We start from the raw sequence: 21,272 nt of genomic DNA on the forward strand, positions 1-21,272 counted from the left end.
TATGAATGCCTAATACTGAACTGAATTTCTTCTCGAGATAGAACACTTTCACACAATGGTATTTAGCCATGTCGACTACATTATTAAAATTTTCTGGTACTTACAATTTTCAATCTTAAACTTTGAAAACTTTAGTCATGTAGGACAAATCTGCACAATACCAAATTTCATCAATACTATGGATGGTGCTTTCTACGTTAGAAAGCGTTGCAGGTTCTTTACCACCCACATTTCTGGTTACTGAATCCGTTATTTTTATGGCCATTTAGCTCAACGTATTTTTACTGAGTGGGTTTTCTGCTCTAAATGAAAATTTTCAAAATAAACTTAGTTTTGCTACTCTAACTAAATGCTATCAAAAATATACACACTGTGTACTGCATGCAAAAAGAATAAATAGTAATAAAAAAGTCGTAAGAAGACGAATGAAGACTGCTAAAGAAACAAGTTCTTTCTAAATACAGCAACTATATAGCCCTTTTTTTAAAACTAAATATCTATAAATAACTAAAACAAACTTTCAATTCAAACTCACTAGAATTACTTTAAAATGTAGCCTATTTGAGCTCAGACATTATATAATTTATTTATTTTATAGGAAACAAAATTATCTGTTTGAAAATATCGCCCGCCCTGCCCAATAAGCAGCTGTAAGCCTATTGCCCGAAAGTTGCAAAGGTAAAGAGCTTGAGATTTGTGTATTGAAGACACTAACCATAAGTTGATTATATTGTAAGTTGGATTCAATTGGCTCACTTGATGATTTAGATAATAAAATAAATAATAAAAAGGAAATGGAACAAAAGCTTACCTGTTCAAGAGGACAATTTTTATCAAAAGCTCTAAAAGGAAGACAGTTGAATCTTCATCAAAAGTGCTGCTAACAGATATGGGTGAGTCGGGAGCATGGCACACAAAGATTAATGTCTGAAAATGAATTAAATTAATCTTTCAAGTTAATCACTAAAAGGTCAATACAGCATAATCCAGTTAGGCTTGTATTCAGAAACCTTGCTAATTGCGGTTAGAATTTAAGCCCTAATCTTAAATCCATATTCCGCAATTATGCCAGTCAAAAAAGGGAGAGATCATACTAAAAGAGTGGTAACCACAAACACCAATATCTTTAGTATGGTTGGAGAGCTGACCAATCTTATTAAGTATGGTCAGTCAACTTTTTATTATTATGAACTTGAAAACAACATTTTTAGCATAGAAAACTAATTTTTTTAGATAGTCTTTATTAAAAAAAATACTTTTAGATTACATATTAGACTATTTTAGAACAGATTATTAAAAACCAATTTGATAAGTATGACAGTAGTCTTTGTGCTTTGCTGAATGGTCTACTGGAAAAAAACAGCTATAAACTTCATGCGCAAACTATTGAAAGAGAAAAATTTAATTCTGATTATTTTTCCACATTCACTTATATCAAAGTTTTACATGATTTGAAAAATTATTTGAAAATATTACAAAAATGCACTGAAACTAAAAATTTTTGCCATAAACATAGATTGTTTTATTCTAAACATTATAAGGAGAACCCATCTTCATGTACACTAAACTAATAATGCATCAGTAACGATTAAAATTTGTTTTAGTACCAGTATATGTAGTAATTGGTTCGCACACTATAATTATTTCCCTCTTCTCATTATGTGTAATTTTTTTTTTCTGATAAAAAGGAACATATTACATTTTATTAGTTATCTATTTATAAATGTAGAGCTTATAATAAGAAGTATTTAATTAATTTGACCAATTTAAAATATTACTTTGCATATAATTTTTTTTCTTTTACATTACTTTAATCAATCATTGTAATAAACAAGGTTGCTACTCAAATAAAACAATAAAATTTCTTGACTTTTCCAGATATGCTTTTAAAAAATTCCAGTCTAATATCATAGCATATACTGACAGTGCTGTGAACAAAATATGCAGTGAAACACAAAAAATTAATATTTGTAATTTATACATTATGTTGTATATTTTACATCAACTAAAAAATATAATACAATACAGGGAAAAAATAGTATTACACACAATAGAAATATATTACATGGAAGAGAAATTTTTCATTTATTATTTTTTTAAATAATAATAATCGCCCTTTTGCAAACACAGAAAACTATAATTTTTGTCTTATTTCTGCAATTGAGTCCTTAGTCAAAAGCAACATTTTTGATGAAATACATGTTTAATTTTTGTATATCTGTTAAATTTTGTATCTTTTTTTAATTTCATTTCATACATTGCACCTGCATGATGAGAAAGATGCAAAAATGAAGAAAAGTGAACTTTTTTTTTCTTCTTAAAAAAAGGGTAAAATTATAAAGATAAAATTATAAAAAATAATCTGACTTCATAAATGAATCATTAACTCATAATTAATAGTAAAGATTAACTTTCTTTTAAAATTATCTGATTAAACACTGCACAAACTCCTGTAGTTTTGTGCAGAAAACAGCTTGCAGGTAGTCTTAGGGCTAGACCATACTGTCTGGGGCAGCACAGACACAAATAAAAGAGGTGAGTGTCTTTTAGAATTTATTCTTAATTACAATTTAGATATTTTGAATAAAGGCAATGACCCTACTTTCATAACTTCTAATCGCTCTGAAGTAATTGACATTACTTTAGCAACACCGGCTATTAGTAAAAATATCACGAAATGGAAAGTAGATGGAAGACCATCAGGTTCCGACCATCAAAACATCCATTTTGAAATAAACTCCAATATAAATATTGACCGCTGCTTCAGAGACCCCATGAGAACAAATTGGAAGAAATTCCAAGACGATATCATGGGGCTGACTGAACTGGGTGAAAATTATATTAGAGATAATTATGATCTAGAAATTGCAGCAGAAACTCTGCAGAACGAAATTCTAGGTTCAGACAATAAAAATTGCCCAATACGTACCAAAAGAGCAAAGCCCCAATGTCCTTGGTGGAATAACTCTTTGGAAACTGAAAGGGCAAACGTCAGAAAACTCTTCAATAAAGCAAAGAAACATGGTGAGTGGGACAACTATAAAAGAGCCCTGACCAACTATAACAAAAATGTTAGAAAAAGCAAACAAGAATCCTGGAGAAAGTTCTGTGAAGAGGTAAATTCTATCTCTAAAGGAGCTAGACTCCAAAGAATCATTAGAAGGGATGAACCCATAATGGTAGGCACCTTAAAGGATGAGGATGGCAACTTTGCTACGACTGGAAAAGAGATAATGGAAGTTATGGCCAAAACTCACTTTCCAGGAGCCATTGATATGGATAGCAATGAAGGACAGCATTTCATTGGATCTGTAAAAAGAATACAAAGAAATCAATGGACCTATGCTAAGAACATTATCAATCAAAACAATGTCAGGTGGGCTATCTCCACCTTCAAACCACTTAAAAGCCCTGGACCTGATGGAATCATTCCTGTAATGATCCAAAAGGCAGGAGATCCTATCATCCCTGTGTTAACCAGAATTTACAGAGCCAGTCTGGCACTGGGACATATTCCAAAGCTATGGCAGAAAACCAGGATTGTTTACATTCCTAAACCTGGCAAAAGTAACTATGACCAGGCTAAGTCTTTCAGACCAATCAGCTTATCTTCATTCTTTCTCAAAATTATGGAAAAAATTACTGATAGGCATATTAGGGATTACCTGGGTAGCAATAACCCCTTGCATTATCTACAGTTTGCCTACCAACCTGGTAAATCCACAGAGACAGCCTTACACAAGCTAGTATCTAAGATGGAAGACACCCTGAAGAGAAAGGAAATTGCATTGGCCACCTTCCTAGATATTCAGGGTGCTTTTGATAATACCTCTCACCTATCAATCCTTAATGCCTTAAAGGAAACAGGGATAGACCAAACTTCATGTTTATGGATTAAGACCCTACCTTTGGATAGAGTCATTCAAATGAATATCTTCAACGAGCCATTAGAAAAGAAAACAACCAGAGGCTGTCCACATGGAGGTGTACTATCACCATTACTTTGGAATCTGGTTGTAAATAGCCTAATAAAACATCTAAATAATATAGGCTACTACACCCAGGGATATGCTGATGACATTGTCATACTCATCCTTGGCAAAGATTTTCACATAACTTGCCAACTGATGCAAAACGCTCTAAGTTATGTAAGCAAATGGTGCAGGGAGAGGAATCTGGACATAAATCCACAGAAAACCAATCTAGTACCATTCACTCGTAAAATAAAAAGGGAAGGCTTCTTTATCCCAAAACTTTTTGACGTTGAAATCAATATTGCCTCTGAGGTGAAATTTTTAGGCTTAATCCTTGACCAAAAACTCACCTGGAATAAACACGTTGATTACAAAATCAATCAAGCAAAAAATGCATAATGATGTGCAGACGCATGCTTGGTAAAAACTGGAGTCTACAACCAAAAATGATGTTTTGGATGTACACAGCAATTGTCAGACCTGCTTTCATATATGCTTCAGTGATATGGTGGTGTAAAGTGGAACAGAAAACTGTGAAGGACAAGCTGGGAAGTCTGCAAAGACTGGCCTACTTGTGTATCACAGGCGCAATGTCCACAGCCCCTACCAGAGCACTAGAGGCAATTCTGGACCTGACTCCTTTAGATATCTTCATGTGCAGCGCTGCCAGAATGACTGCATATAGAATTAAATTGCACTATCAATGGTATGACAAGCCTTCTTCTGGAGGTCATACCAGTATTACTAAGAAAATTCACCATCCAACTCTCCTTATGCCTTCTGACTGCATGGAGAGAAAGTACGTGTTTGAAAGACCATTTGAGGTAGTTTTTCCTACCAGAGAAGAATGGGATAACAACACGATTAATACAAAAAATGATGATCTAATCTGGCATACCGATGGATCGAAGAAAGGTAACCTCTCAGGACTGGGGGTCTGTGGCATGTCACCAAGATTCAACCTTTTTGAAGGTCTTGGGGAATATGCTATTGTCTTTCAGGCGGAGGTACTTGCTATCGTAAACTGCCTGCAGATAAATATTAAGAAAGGCTACCATGGTAAACGGATTCTTATTTTCAGCGACAGTCAAGCAGCCTTGATGGCTCTTTACTCATTTCAAGTTAAATCAAAAATTGTTCTGGAATGCAAGAATCTCCTAATAGAACTGGCAAAAAGGACTAAAATCATTCTTATTTGGGTACCAGGGCATATGGGAATTGATGGTAGTGAAAGAGCTGATGAACTCGCAAAACAGAGATCCTCTTTCAATCCAATAGGAACGGAACCCTTCGGTGGAATCAATATGAAGACTCCAAAGAAGGCCGTCCTAAAATGGGAAAAACAGGAGATGAACAAAGTTTGGCGCAATTCTCCTGGACAAAAACATGCTAAAAGCATGATCAGCAGCCCTTCCGCAAAAATTGCTTCTGAAATTCTTAGGCTCCCAAGATTGAAGATTCAAACAATTGTGGGCTTCATCATTTCAGGAAACATCTACATAGAATGGGACTTTTCGAACAAGAACCAATATGTCGGAAATGCCGTGAAGCGGTAGAATCAGCACATCACATCCTATACGAGTGTGATGCCCTCGCCATTAATACCTTAGGCAATCCATATCCTAAAGAGCTTCACCTTAATTCCATTAAGGGACTGTCAGGGGAAGTCCTCTCACAAAAGAAACTAATAAATATATAAGCATTCTGAATTAAATAGTAAATAAAATCTTATAGAATTAACTAAATAAAATACTCAAAATGTTACAATTGGATAGGGCTGTCCTCTCAATAGAAAATAATATTTTAACTGATTTTAATCTCTTTATACAGATTTAAAAAAATTGATCAAAAAAAGAAGAAAAAAAAAGATCTCACCTTTTATTATGAAGAAGAAAAAATAGAAACAAACATTACAGAGAAAACATAAAACATTTATTAGAAATTTATGTTTTAAAATAAAGTATAAGTGTTACAAAAACTTTTATTAAAATATAAATCTAATGTTAAAATTAATAGAAACCAAACCGAATGAAAAGTACATAGCTGCCAATAGGGATAGGAAAAGAATTAGATTTTACGAAATAATATAAATTTCATGATAATTGTTGCACAATGTACTAAATATTTTACACATAGGGAATTTTACAGTCATCAAAATAGAAAAAATGTAATATTTTCCATTTATGATTGACATTAAACATACTTGAAATGTTATGTATTGTGTTTACTCCTAATTTCAAATATTAAAAGACATTTAATTCATCAAAGATAATAAGATTTTTTTAATTAATTTAAAAAGAGAATTCTGAATATAAATAAACTAAGCACTTTAGAACAAAAAAAGTTTTGAACTGATTTCTATAAATCAGGTTTATTTCATTATGTACTATTATCAATACTCATTTAATTATTTAAACAAGCAAGCAATAATCTGTACAAAAATTTTATTTCAAAAGGGACTTTTTTAGGAAACTTACTCAAGTTTAGGAAATTTTCAAAAATGTACAAAAACCAGGAGAATTTTAAATAAATCAGTAGACCAGGAAAAACAAAATCCAGTAGAGTTGGCAGCTATGGAAGTAAAATGTTCAATGATACCAAATGTAAGCTTAATCATCTTCAAATTTCGTCGACAGAGAACATATTAAAGAGTAAATTAGATAAGAGCAAAAAACTAGAACAGGACATTAAAAAACATGTCTCTTTATTGTAAAATAAAAAATAAATTCGAGATATATAAAACAACACGGCAAAAGCATACAGGAAGAAAAAAAGAATAGTGCAAATATGTGCAAAGGAAAGTGAAACTATCTTCTATTATCTTTAAACGCAAGAGATAAAAGAACAATAACCAGAAATAAAAATAAAAGATTAAAATAATGTAATATTTCTGCCCATTTATTCTAAAGAAAAAAACAAATTTTTGGAACAGATATGAAGGGTCGATCAGAGTAAATATTCGTGTTGTTTTGCAGCCTCTTCAAAATATTCCAATTTAAAAAATGGCAATAGACAAGAATTAAATTATAAAAAATGGCTCACTCACAAAATTCTAATTTGAAAAACGGTCCCTTCAAGAAATTCAAATTTGTAAAACCAGCCCCCTTGCAAAATTCATTGCGAATTCTCAGTATAAACGACAGGAAACGTGATTTTAAGACACTGCCATAAGTTGTACACCTCAAAACTCAAATTTGAAATTCATGTGTCAAAATAGTGTGTTAAAAATATTAGAGTTTGGAAAACTTTGAGAAAAAAAATTGTGAATTACAAAATGAAAAAATTATCATCCACAACTGTGAAGTTATGATGGAATTATAAATTATCATGAAACGAATTATGTCAAAGATTGATAACTCAAATTCGAACGTCTCAGTAATAACATTGTATTAAAAATATTAGAATTTGAAACCATGTGAAAAGGGTTGTAAAAATTATAAATAACTATTGAAAAAACTATCACCAAATATCATGACATCATCGCAACGAATAAAAAAATTATAATTTGAAATTTGCACGTTGTAACAAGATAGTATAACAAAAATATCGGAATTCAAAAAATTACGTGAAAAGAGCTGAAAAACTATCAACAAACAATGTGTTCCACACATAATTTCATCATATAATTATTTTGAAAAATTACAAATTTTAATTCGTTCTGTGCAATTCATATTAAAAATATAAATAAAACTCATATCTAAGCAATATTTTCTTACAGCTAATAATTTTAAAAATCCTGAAATAAATAAAGTAATAATACCCTAAACTTGTCAATATGTGTGGTATATGGGATTGTGACAGAGGATTTGCAAATGCGAAAGGTCTGTGCGAAGCTTGTGCCGAAGGTGTTGATGGAGGAGCAAAAAGAAGTTCGAGTTTTGCGCAGTGAAGAATTGCTGGAATTGATAAGTTGGTGCCTTAGCCTCCCTATAGCCCCGCCGTGTGACTTTTTTTGCTCCACCGACTGAAAAGAGAGCTGAAGGGAAAGCACTGGGAGTCGGTGGAGAACATCCAAGCTCATGTTACAAGGTTCCAGAGAGGCATTCCTGTCGAGGAGTTCCAGGGTGCCTTCCAACATGTGGCAGAATCGTCTCCGCAAGTGTATTGATGCACAAGGGAACTATTTTGAAGAATTTTGGCCATTTGTACCCATAGGATCAATAAATCTATTTTCCCCAGAAAATGCGCATTACGTTCATAACACACCCTGTATATATATATATATTTATTTTAAAAAAAAGGAATGATGTGTAAATGAAGAAAAAAATTATAACCTTAAAATACTCACATCTTATTCTTAAAAAGGAAAAATTAAGCAGCTTAATAACAAAAATGTAGCGTGTATTTTACTAACAAAACCAATAACAATCTTAAAATTACTATTACATCAGTACAATTAGAACCAGCACAGATTAATTTCTTTCACAGATGTTAAAGAACATGAAGCAGCAGTATTTCAGGAATGGAATATGCATTTATTTAGCAAAAAGGAAATGGTATTCACAGACATAAGGTTTATCTTTTAGGTCACCCTACTTCCTTACTTTAACTAATTCTTGAAGAGAATCCACTCTGAGGAATTTGCTTTCTGTGAACAACTGTTCACAGTGGCATTCGATAATACAATCCTCAGCGTTTTGCTTCAAAGCCTCATCTTCTTGAGTCGGTTGTCTTTGAGGTGACTCAGAGTTAGAAACTATGTAAGAGTAAAAAGAGCTGAACAGACCAGATTCAGCACGAGGTATGATGGGGACGTCTTCTCGGATCAGGGATATCACTCCTTTAGGATTGACAAAATCTTCAGCCTGAAATATAATAATCAACTTTACTACAAATGCTACCTAACATAAAGAAGAAAAAAAAAGCTTTCATACATTACCTATATACATAATTATAATCATGGTTATGTATAGCTGAAATATCATAACAAAACTACGACACTGGAAATTTTTTTTTTTTTTATTGTTGCAGGAGATTTTTTTAAAAACATATCTTAGTTATTTTCGTATTGCTGATTTCATGCATGCAATCGGTTTCCCTCTTCAAGCTACAGTTCCTTTAAATGAAATTTTTTGTCAAAATGTACAAGTTTAAAAATGTTATATACAGCAGGCGTGTTGTACAAAACTTCAAGGGCAGTTAGGGCACATCATCAGGATTTAAATTCCAGAAATGTTGTCATACATTCTCTATTATGACGCTTCAGGTTCTTATTCCCTAGTACGACCTACATGTACTTATTTGTGCCTTTTTGAATAGGTCGACAGGGAGTTTAACTATTATGACCTGTTCAGAAACACCTTAAAAAAAACAGTTCATAATACAGTGTTTTCATTACAGAAAAAAAAATGGGAGAGAATTTCGCACCCTTTCTCAAAAACAGGGTGAGATTTCAAAAAGTTAAGTGAGATTTCTAAAAATTAAAATAACACGAGTAGACTTGGAAAAAAATTATTTCTTTAATTATAATACATTTTCAACATCTTCTAATTGAATATTTTTGCTGCATCATTTGGAAAATGTTCTATATCTACTTTTTCATCAGCTATTATATTTATTTGACTGAAAAATATCCGTATTTGCTTCGTTTTGACCGTTTCTACCGACATTTGTTTCATTTTCATTTGTCTGCTAGGAGTAGAAGATGCCGCCTTAACAAGGTATTTGTCCATCTTACATTCATGCACAAAAAATGTAAACATCTTACATGAATAAACCTTTGGCAAAAGACAAAATTTTTTCCAAAATTCGCGCATTTTGAAATTGAATAATAGAGTGCGCAAACTTCTTGCGGTTATCATTTTTTATTGCGAGAAAAGAAACAAATATGCAAGATTCTCACGTTCTCGCGCTGTAGTGAAAACACTGATAATAGGAAAGCACCCCTAGCCACTAGGACAACATTTAGGTGCATGGAATTTAAATTCTGATGATGTGGCTTAACTCCCCATGAAGTTTTATCGCAATATTTATGCAACACACCTGGTGTATATAATGTTTTAAAACTTGTTCATTTCGACAAAAAATAGTCTACAAAAATCTGTATGTAAATTTAAGAATGAGGAAAACTAATTTTAGATTTACAATACCCATAATCAAATTTGGTTAGATTAGGTATTTGTATAAATGCAACAAAAAATTTGTTCTCCAGTGTTATTAATAATTTTATTTTACAATAAATTTCAAAAAAAAAAAAAAAAAAAAAAAAAAAAAAAATCCTGAACTGGCACATTATGAAAGAGAATAATAACAGAAAGCTGTCTTTGAACATTTAAATTAATAATTTGTAGTATTATTATTTGGCAATTCAAAATATAAAAATCATACCAGCAAGAAAAAATAAACTTTAAGTTTAAAAAAAAACTGTTATAAGTGATTTCGTTTTTTTTAACTTTAAGGTATAACCAAATTTTTCATAAAACTATTGTTAATAATTTTAATTTGCAATAGATAAAAATAAATATTAATGACAGCTAATAATAATAAATAATAATAAAAAGAAATAGTAACTTTGAAGTTAATTTGTTTTAATTAGATAAGTGGATAAGGAAAATTAAGGATAATACATGAATAATAATTACATCAATTAAGTTAATAATTCGTTAGCTTAATATTTAAATCAAATTTTGGAACTCCTATCAAAAAAAAAAATTATAACTATTTTTGGAAGAAAACATGTTTATATATATGTAGAAAGCATATTCCCCACTTTATGCATACACACATCATTGTGTACCTCCTAACCCTTTAACTAAACAGTGGTTAGATGGGCATTTTGGTTCTTTCCGTGCAGCGAATGTGACTGAAAGCAAACAAGGCAGATGGCCTCTTCTTATGTTATGTGTCCTGTATTATGTCTTATATGTTAAAAAAGGTTTGTTAATTTTGTTATGGTTGTTGCCTTTTAGTATATATATATATATATATATATATATATATATATATATATATATATATATATATACATACACATCCATTTCGGGCCCATCCTTGGTAACTAACAAATCAAAACTCAGAATAACAAATCACTTCAACAGTGTAGTAAGAACGACACTTTAAAACCCTCTTGTTACACTCAATTTGCGCTTTTGTTTTCATATTTTGTAATCTGGTAATCTTTCTGCGAAAACATTTTTAAATCATTCTTGAAAAATATCCGTCCATGTAAGTTGAACTGATTTTGCTGCTCGCTTTATAGTCTCCCCTTTTTAATGTTTTTTCTTTTTATTTTATTTTATTATCTGTTTTTACATGTTATTTTTACTTATTTGTACTTTTTGTGATCTATTTCATTTGTTGTTATTTTTTAAAAAATTTTTTTGAGTGCTCCTCACACTATTGTATTAATATATTTAGCTTTGGCTTTATTGATACAATATCAGAAAGCACTCTGTTTTGCGGATATAATCGTGTGGGCTGAAGAAAAGATTATATCCTTTTTTTTCCGGTTTTTTAATTAACATTTCATGATTTTTTTTTTTTTTAAATTTTTTTTATTTATTATTATTTTTAATAAACTGTTGTTTGTTATTTTTTACTTATTATTTCCCCCCCTTTTTCATTTGTCTATTATTTTTCTTTGTTTTATTCTTCGTTATGAACTTATATATATATATATATATATGTATATATATATATATATATATATATATATATATACACTCACTATCAACACATTTGCAGATTTGTATTTTTTAGCAGAGACCATTCTTGTTCAGTCACCTATAGCTGCTTTCTTCTATTATTCTGAATTATAATGGTAGCTTCTACATAATTGGTCTATAATCATATAAACTGTTTTTAGGAATATCAGATATTCAGTGTTATGAAAAACACACATGCTTAATATTAAAAATATCTTGGAAGAATAAGTGATCTAAGCCCCTTTAGATGCCCAAATACATTATAAGTTATTATTTTATTCCAAAGTTATATTTAGTTTAAAAATTATTTAATTCTAAATTGCATCACACTTAAACAGTTAATGCCCCTCATTATTTTATAATGTTCATTTTAAAGTTATATGATAGTTCCTTAATAAAAATTGTTAATAGAAGAATTATTTAAAGGCATGGAGTTAAACATTAAAACTTGATTGTTTACTTTATTTAATCATTTTTTTAAAATTTCAATTCACGACTTAAATTGATTTATACAACATTAATTACAATGCACATAGCTTTTAGAATAGCTTCAAAATAAATGTTAATAGTTGGGGGAGCAAATATACACTTGTCTTGATCCTCCAAGTCAGAAGATAAATGAGTTTCAGATCAATAGGTGTTTGTCAAGGAAGAAAAAAGTGCACAATGCTGACCATAAGATTTTTAGAATCACTCCTTTGATCATGACAATGTGAAAGATTAACCTCCATGACACTCCTGGTCTAAAACAGGCTGCCAAGGGAATGCTTTATTTTTTTAACACGGGAACAATAAAACACTTTAGTACTACTACTTCATTTTAATTTTCAAGTTCATAAGATTGGTTTTGCATTATTAAGCAATTTTCTATTTCTGACTTTAAAATTTTAAAGTTTAATGCTTTGCACCCCTATTACAGACACAATAAACTATACCTCCACAAGTTCCTTAGGTAGTAAAGAAGCCTTGAAAAGTTGCAAAACACAATCTAGAATGTTTTTCCATCCTTCCCTTAAAATATCTCCATGATGGTGTGCAAGTAAAAACATTGCTTTTGTTGCTATCTGGGCTTTTGTGTTACTTCCAAAAGAGAGAGGTAAGGTCTTGGGAGTCTAAAATGAAAAGAAAGGTGTGACACACTCATTCGAAACTTTAGTTTTTTTGAATGGAATCAAGATTCTGCTTCAACACTCATAATTAAAAGAAGGACATGATTTTCAGCCCTTTTTTTTAAAAAACTGACCTTTCGTTTATTTGGTAAATTTGAAACTGATGAATCTTTCTGTTTGATCCATCTTTTGTGTTAAAACTCATAAGACAGTCCTAGAGAAATTCTTGTGCAATAAATGCAACAAAGGTCAGTAGTGACCCACAGCAGAAGATGTTACAACACGCTTACAGCTCTGCATTAAAATTGAAGGTGTGACCACTTCAAAAATGCATATTTAAGTTATGATTTTATGTTAATTTGAAATTTGGTTTGTGCTATTTTAATAAATAAAATTATAAAGGATATGTCAATAAGCCATAGATAACTAAATATCATAAACTAATAATTTTATGCTATCACCAGCATTAAACAGCTGATCAATATCAGATTTGCAGTAATCAATGTTTAACTGTGCACTTTCGTAATTTTGAGCCTAATCTAGCATGGCTCAAACAAAGTGAAAAACACACTTTTGGGGTTAATATTTTGAGAGAACTAATTCATATTTATATTACAAAACCATAAGAACGTATCACAATTAGCATGATGGCAGAAAGATTCTAGCTCATGATCTACTGGAGACATTTTACATGGGTACTGAGAATAGTATATGAATCAACCTAATGGGATTAAAACCACAATGAGACGTGATTCGTAAAATATTCCCTGAACAAACATTTGAAGAGAAAGGGAACGTTAAGTGCACATTAGCGCACTTGAGAAAGTTAACTTCAAAATGTAAAAACAATATAGAGAGGTTGTCAAGAAAACAGCTCTTCCTATTATGTTAGTTAACCCACTGCCAAGGTTTATAATTTAAACTATAATTATTTGGTCTAAACTAGTGATTATCAAAGCATGCACCCTAACCCACTAGAGAGAGATAATTAGAGTGTTCGTATTAATACAAACTTAGGAATTTATTAAATGACCAATACAAGAGTTAAATTAATTTTTATCTCTCATACTTTTACTTAAGGGTGGGAGGTGAAGAAAAATGCTAATAAAATGAGCCATTGCCTCGAGAGGCTCTATTAACCTTTTAATTAAAGCCTGAAATGTACATTAAAAAAATTCCCTTTAAAATTGGTTTATATCAAAATTTTAAAAACTTATTTACCAAACAGAAAGCGTTAGTTCGTGAAGTACAAAATATTACTTATATTAAAAAAATCTTATCACACCAACAGCAAAGGTGATTTTAACATATGTGAAAAGAATATTAAGATAGTTATTGCAGACTCTAACCTCTGCCGTATTCATGAGTGTACTGAACTTGCAAAGAGAGATTATTAAATTATCAAAGACATCACTCATCCCATAGTGAGCAGCAATCATGGCACATTTCTTGAATCCTTTAACTGTTTTATCCATTATAGATGGCTCAAAGCTTTTATCAAAGATGAAAGAGAGTGCAGCAACTGTTGGCCCCCAGATTAATGAAAACAAATCGTGATCAAATACACCGTTTGGAGTGTGAATGAATTTTCCATCTTTGCTATTACCTCTACGCAGAAGCACCTGAAAAAATTTATTACATAGTAAAAATTCTGCTCAGAAAAATAAGAGTGGTTAACAGGAAATAGCTGGTACCTTCCACAGATAATTCTCTCGAACAATTCCAGTTTGCTCAGCTGGCATAACAATTTCTTCATTCCTAATAGTAAAATAAAAACTTAAATAGTACTTAATTTTTGTTATTTAATAGCTTGCAAGTAGCTGAGAAAAAAACATACTTATAAAGCAAACAAAAAGCAGGAGAACACTTGCGAGAAGAAAACTCTTATGAAAAGATAGAACCTACCTTGAGCTGTCTATCCCACAAATAAAAAATAATTTTATAAACTAAAAATGAAATATTCTTAAACACTTTATTATAGCATTACAGAAAATCTTGCTCAAATTTGACAGAAATGACATTCTTTGTAGTCCAGAGTAACTTTTTAATCTAATAATCAGATTTTCAAAGTGTACATTTTAATAGTTCAAAAGGTGATCTCAGACGCGCTAATAATTTAGGGCTATTTACTAATTTCATGGAACAGACACATTAAATATAAATATACCTTTTATTTTGATGAAATTGGATTCTCAAAATATGAGGAGGGTGAATGGAGGCAATCTGTGAAATATAGTCACAATTGATGTACAAGTAGGAGAGCAGATGAAAATTTGGAAATTTCACTTTTACTTTTTTATGTTTCGCCATATCTTGGGTACCTTTTAAGCAAATTAAAAAGGTTGCCCAAAAATGCAAAATTTCTTTATTCAAAGATAATTTGATATATAAAAATAAATTTTAATAATTATAATTTTTTTACCAATTTATTTGAAAACAGTAAAAAAAATATTGAGTTGTAAAGTATGATGAATGTAAAATTTAAATGATATCAGTAGAATAGTTTAAGAGATGGTTCAGAATCATAAAAGTTGCAGACCAAAAATTAGATTCAACGAGAACAGGACAGATTTCATTCAAGTTTCACATTTTATCATCTAAATTGTCATACATCAAAACGCTGTAAAAATCTGAGTACCCCACAATTCAAAAGTTCAAAGCAAATCCCTAAGGGCTAAAAAAATTTTTTTTATCATCATACATAAGATAACACCTTACCCAATAAGTCTTCGGTTAAGCTAAGAAAATTTTTCTTTTTAGAAATTAAACTTTATTTGTCATTATTACTTGATTTCCTCGCTCAGTGGATCCAATAATGCCTTGTAATATTTGCTAATGATAGTTTTATCTTTTTCAAGATAGTTGATGAACAAAATACCATGCACGTCCCAAAATATGGAAGCCATAAACTTGCCAGCTGACTTTTTTGAGATTTTGTTTGCTTTGGATAACTTTCATCAGCTGCTTTCCCCTCACCTGAAGATTTTTTTTTATTCAAGAATGTAGCAGTAGTTTCATCCATTGTCACATACCAACGATAGACATCCTTTTTAACTTGTTTTAAAAGTTTCAAACAACACGTTCGTTTTGGTTGAGTGTGAGTAAATGCTGCACCCATTTCGAAAGTAACTTGCATATGCTCATATTTTTATGTAAAATTATAAACACATCACCTTCTGATATCCTTAAGGTGTCACACAACTTCACTTTACAGTCTTCCAAAACTATCTTAGTAACTTTTTTTATACTTTCTGGAACACTGGTTGATTTTAAAATGACTTGAGTGTTTAGCATCATCAATGTCTTTATGACTGTGTTCAAATCCAGCAAGCCATCGTGTTTTGCTTCAACAGTATTTTTCCCCATCCAAAAACAATTCTTAATCAAAATACGAAATTCTTTTTTTATCTATTGGTTTAAAAATTACAAAAATAGGGTCACTTAAACCACTTGCAGCTTCTAAACTAAACTAATTATCAGAATGACATGAAATTTTGACAATTAAGGCTTGAAAGTTGCTAATATCCAGAAATCATATGGTTTTGTTAGCAGTGGTGTCATTTATGTGTCAGACCCGAGACTTATTGAGTGATGTGTAATAATTGAATAAAATGCTGCAATAAATGATAAAAAAACCTTTGAATAATATATATTATTGACGCATCAAGCAATTTAATTGGTGGAATTTATATTTAAAAATAACTTCAATAAATAAAAATTAGAAATCAGAATAAGATTCAATATTATTTAAAGATTACAAAAGTGAATTCAATAACATATGAAATATCTACTTTATTGAAGTGTAAATCTCCTCCAATAAATTCTCGTCAAAGTCATTTCCTCCATTAACTCCCTTTAAGTTCTTTTTAAAATCCTACAAATGAAAAAAAAAATATACATAGATTTATGAAGACTGGGAAAAATACTTATTAAAAAAATCCTACGAACATTAAATCCAAATAGTTTCCTTAGCAAGTATAAGCACTTAACCAATCATCTAGATTATTTAATAACTACCATTTAAATTAAAACAGTGTTTTGGCTTTAAAAACACAAAAATATTTCCTGAATGGTTATTCTGTTCATAGTTAGGTAATAATTAGCAAAATAACCTGGTGTTTCTTTGCACAGAAAACCATTTTATCACCATCTTATTCATCAAAAAAATGTCACTTAAAGCTTTTTACAAATTTGCACAAGTAGATCTGGGGTAGCCCTTAGCTAAAAGAGCACAAGTAGCTTTTTTAGGGTCTTACTTAACTTTCACTAAGAAAACTCATATCAAGTTATATAACAGTCTATAGGACATTTCAGACACTAGAATATAAAACACATTTCATACAAAGTTACGACACAAATTTGAAACTAAAATTTTTCTTTAAAAAATATACACCATGTTTGGTAATAAATAGCAGAAGTTTTGGGTATTACAGGTTTTATCATATTTCATAAAACTCTTATAATATTCAACTACAAAAGTTTCATCTACATATTTCACAATTGATTTACTATTCATAGAAACTTCTCTTTATTTTATTTTTACTTCAACAACAAACTGTACACAATATATCATGCATGGAGAAACATTAGTTAAAATGTTGCAGACAATTATCTTTATAATTGAGCAAAGTATAATATTCTATTATAAGAATCGTTCAGATACAAAATTTATTAAGCTCCATCCATCTTTAGTATGTTTATTTTTTACAGGAAGTTAAAATAACTTCAAAAAACAGAAGGTATTTTTACTTTCTGCAAAAAGCTCAAAAAAGAAAATATGAATTCTTGGAAGACCCTAATAAATATTTTTTTTTTAATCCTAAAAAAATAAATGAACAAATAAAAATCTGAATAACACTTCACAAGTTGAGTGGGTGGATGAAACAGAATACCTAATAGATTAAAAAATATATTTATTGATGAAATTGGGAGAAAGAGCTAAATAAGGAACATAACTTACATCAAAAGTCATAGGAATGTTTTGTTTCTTCACATTGTGATTATGCTGATCAACATTTAGCATGATTATGGCATAAGCTAGAGTAAAGGCGGCATCATTATTTGCAAAGGGCTGATTGTTACTTTTCTAAAAATGAATAAATAATAAAAAATTAATGATTAAGAAAAATATAATAAAGATATATTTTAAAAAAGAAAAAAATCATAAAGGAACTCATTATGTTTAAATTATACATAAATATTGATACATAAAAATTATATTTGTTAATCAACTTTAAAAAAAACTGCAGTGAGCTTACAAAGTTAATTTTAGTATTCAGTTTTTGATTAACTTGAAATCCTTATTCAAACTGTATGTAATAACAGTTCTGAATAGTTAAAATCCTAAATATACTAAATTTTCTCTACTTGTTTAAAATTATATATTATACAAAGAGATATTTTCCGAGCAAAAATAAAACTTTTCCCTTGACATTTGCAATTATTTTTTAAATTTCCTACAATGTTTTTAAACACCAATATTTTTCTTAAAAGAGGAAAGCATTTCTGCAACAGCCCATTGTGGGCCAGGAAGGTCAAGGCAGTTAAAGCTCCACAATTTCACCGGCAATTTGGTTAGCTTTATATACTGAAGTAAAATGGTGGATCTATAAAAAAGCTATTTTAAAAAAAATTATTTTGTATATTATATATATATATATATATATATATATATATATATATATATATATATATATATATATATAAATGATTAAAATACTTAAAATCAAGCAAATGTCTATCAATTGGGAGTGATGAAAAAGACAATAAAGATTCTTGGGTTGGGCTGAATTAAACCATCAATGAAGATACACAAGTAGGTTGGTTAATATGCTAGCTTTTTGTTAATATACAGTGTAACGTCCCCATATCGGGAAGTCCCTTTTCCGGAAGGGTCAATTTCCAGGACACTTTTTAACATTCAAAATAAACAATTATCTCTTATCTTCCCTTCTCTTAAAAAAAAAAAAAAGTATTTGAACAGGTTTTTCCTTTCTTTAGCTTCCAGTGATTCATGCATTGAACCCATAAATCAAAAGAAAGGGGAAGAGAAGACCTCCCAAGACCATGGAGTGACCATAAGTGACACTCCTTAGGAATGCAAAAAAGGAGGGAGATTTGTTTTCAGAAAAGCACAACTGAGTCCCTCCCCCCTTCTTTCCTATGCAACTGACTAGTAAAAGAATCACTTCCTGGAACCATTTTATTAGTGTCAAGGGAAGAAATACTGCGAAAAAGGGTGAACACAGCAAAGGTTAACATGGAGGGGGAGTCACTTTCAGTCGCACAAGATTAAAATAAAGAGAGCCCAATCAGCATGCCACGCCTTATGCTTGATTGATAGCCAATGATGGGGGAGAAAATAAGAATTTTTTACTGCCCCACCCTTAACTTGAATGACAAATAAGGAGGAAATGAATTTTCTTCTCCACCTACCCACCTTAATGAATAACGGGGATTTCCCTTGAATCTTTCTAGTTGAAAATGGCGGAGAGAGCGATTAATATTTTCATAACTGTCAATTTTTTTATTCGTTTTCTATATTTTAAGCAATAATTATTTTTTTCTAATATTTTGTTTTTGATTGATTAGATATCATTCTAATACTAAAACATTATTAACCGAAAAATAATGTTTATTTATTTTTTGCTTCTTAGATTCCGATCATTTTAAGTTTGTTTACCTTTGGGGTCTATTATACGGAAAAACAACAATTGTCGCCAAATGTTCTACAATTGTCACTAAAATCACATGCATGGGATACAAAGTTATCACCTTGAAATATGCCTGATTACAAAATAGTAGCAAAAAATAGTTTTCAGTTCAAATTTTATGCATTTGAAAAAATTGTACTAATTTTAATTGTTCAATCAGTAGGTTAGGTTGTAGTTCAGTTAGATTTCAAATGGAATAACTGAAAGTGTCTGGTACAGAATTTTTTACATGTTGGAATATAAAAATTTACATGTTATGCTGTGCTTTGCATTCATGTGCTGACAGTATAATTGTTCATGAATAAAACATTTTTTACTCTTTTAGAATTAACTTTACTTATAATTTTTAGATAATTAATTTTTAATATAATATTTTGCTAGTTTTTACTTTATATGCTTTCCTCATTTATTTATTTATTTGATCTCAGCATTTTAAACTGTATTTACTAATATTATTTTAGCTTTTTTTCACTTAATTTTAATCCTTATGGGATTATGAATCGAATTAGTTTCAGTGTGTAATAAATGGCAATTAATAATTTTTGATGTGTATCATAACACAAACTATGCAATTGTTCGATTTTTCTAGCAAGTTTGTCTATCATATTAAATTTTTGGACCACTAAATGAATACCTTATTAGAGCATTGCTTGTGTTAACCCTTTCTTAATGTACTTTATAATTATAATGATGGCTTACATGCCAATGTTCAGCAAAATGCTCCATGATTAAAGAAATAAGAGGGGCTTCTCCAGGTAAACGGAAAGTCTCCAAATATTGTCTCAAAGCTTCATCAATTCTAGTACCTTCAAAAGCAAATGATCTGGAAAGGAATACTAAAATAAACAAATTTATATATGTATGACATTTAACATATAACTATTTTAATACCACTATGGACACGTTTTTTCAAAAAATAATGCTAATTACTAATGTTATTAGGTTTATTTATGAACCAGATCTTGATAACTAGGTATACATTTCTCAAACAGACTCAACCCTTTGGCCAAGGCAAGATGCTACAGTCAAAATCTCAATTGTATTTTAATAAAAGTACTTAAGCTATGGAAATTTGGCTTAAAAAAAGAAACATAAGAGTGAGCTGATTCATAGTCAATAAGTTGAATGATTTGCTTTAGAGAGGATTGATGCTATAGGGGTGGGACTAGGTTAAGTCCTACTTAGAAAGGATTGATTGATGCTTTGATGTTACAGTGTATCAATCAATCATAAGCAACACAGTCAACATAACACTAATATAAGTTATATAGAACTACAACATTAAAAAAAAAAAACTAATATTGCATACCAACAATTATCTGCAGGAGAGTGAAAATATTATAGAATAATCCAAAAAATATAAAGAAACATCAATTCATCAGGCCATTTAAAAGTTATTAAAGAAATCAAGTGTATTATTTATTTACTACAAAATCCAAAATATTTTTAAGAAAGAGGAATTTTATTGCTCACCTCACAAATGCTTCAAGTACCTTCAAATTTTTTCTGTTGCTGACATATTCCCCAATCATTTTTTTGTCTAATTGTGGATTATCTCTCAAGAAAGTTGCAACTTCGTGGGGATCCAAAGGATCTTTCAAAAGTCCATGCTCTTGCAGGAATAAAATGCCTTTTGTTGGTTGCGAATTAAACTGCTCAGTTCCAGTTATAAGAATCTATAACAACAATACACCTTTTTTTTTAAATGAAGAATTAAAGTACTTTTTTAAGAGCTTTGTTGCTTAAAAAAATTATTACAGTAATTTCCGGTAACTAGGTCGCAGCCTATATGTGTTTAAAAGTTGGCCTGCCACGATGTGCGGCCTGTACGCT

At 30.2% G+C, this 21,272-nt stretch overlaps 1 protein-coding gene across 8 annotated transcripts in view; it reads right to left on the bottom strand.

Annotated features, from left to right (window-relative positions):
• garz (Sec7 domain-containing protein garz) overlaps positions 1 to 21,272 on the bottom strand; it is an 87,047-nt gene that overhangs the window by 24,477 nt on the left and 41,298 nt on the right. For all 8 annotated transcript variants that reach the window (XM_016051529.4, XM_071187106.1, XM_071187105.1 and 5 more), the window contains exons 14-22: positions 20,913 to 21,115; positions 20,139 to 20,262; positions 17,687 to 17,812; positions 16,518 to 16,600; positions 14,421 to 14,484; positions 14,076 to 14,348; positions 12,553 to 12,729; positions 8,519 to 8,779; positions 812 to 927 (exon numbers count right to left, since the gene is read on the bottom strand). In XM_016051529.4, the coding sequence (XP_015907015.1) occupies positions 812 to 927; positions 8,519 to 8,779; positions 12,553 to 12,729; positions 14,076 to 14,348; positions 14,421 to 14,484; positions 16,518 to 16,600; positions 17,687 to 17,812; positions 20,139 to 20,262; positions 20,913 to 21,115 (1,427 nt within the window). The remainder of the gene's footprint in view (positions 1 to 811; positions 928 to 8,518; positions 8,780 to 12,552; positions 12,730 to 14,075; positions 14,349 to 14,420; positions 14,485 to 16,517; positions 16,601 to 17,686; positions 17,813 to 20,138; positions 20,263 to 20,912; positions 21,116 to 21,272) is intronic.

This window comes from Parasteatoda tepidariorum, chromosome 9, assembly GCF_982258835.1.
Source record: "Parasteatoda tepidariorum strain Cologne lab strain chromosome 9, Ptep-v5.0, whole genome shotgun sequence".
Lineage (NCBI taxonomy): Eukaryota > Metazoa > Arthropoda > Arachnida > Araneae > Theridiidae > Parasteatoda > Parasteatoda tepidariorum.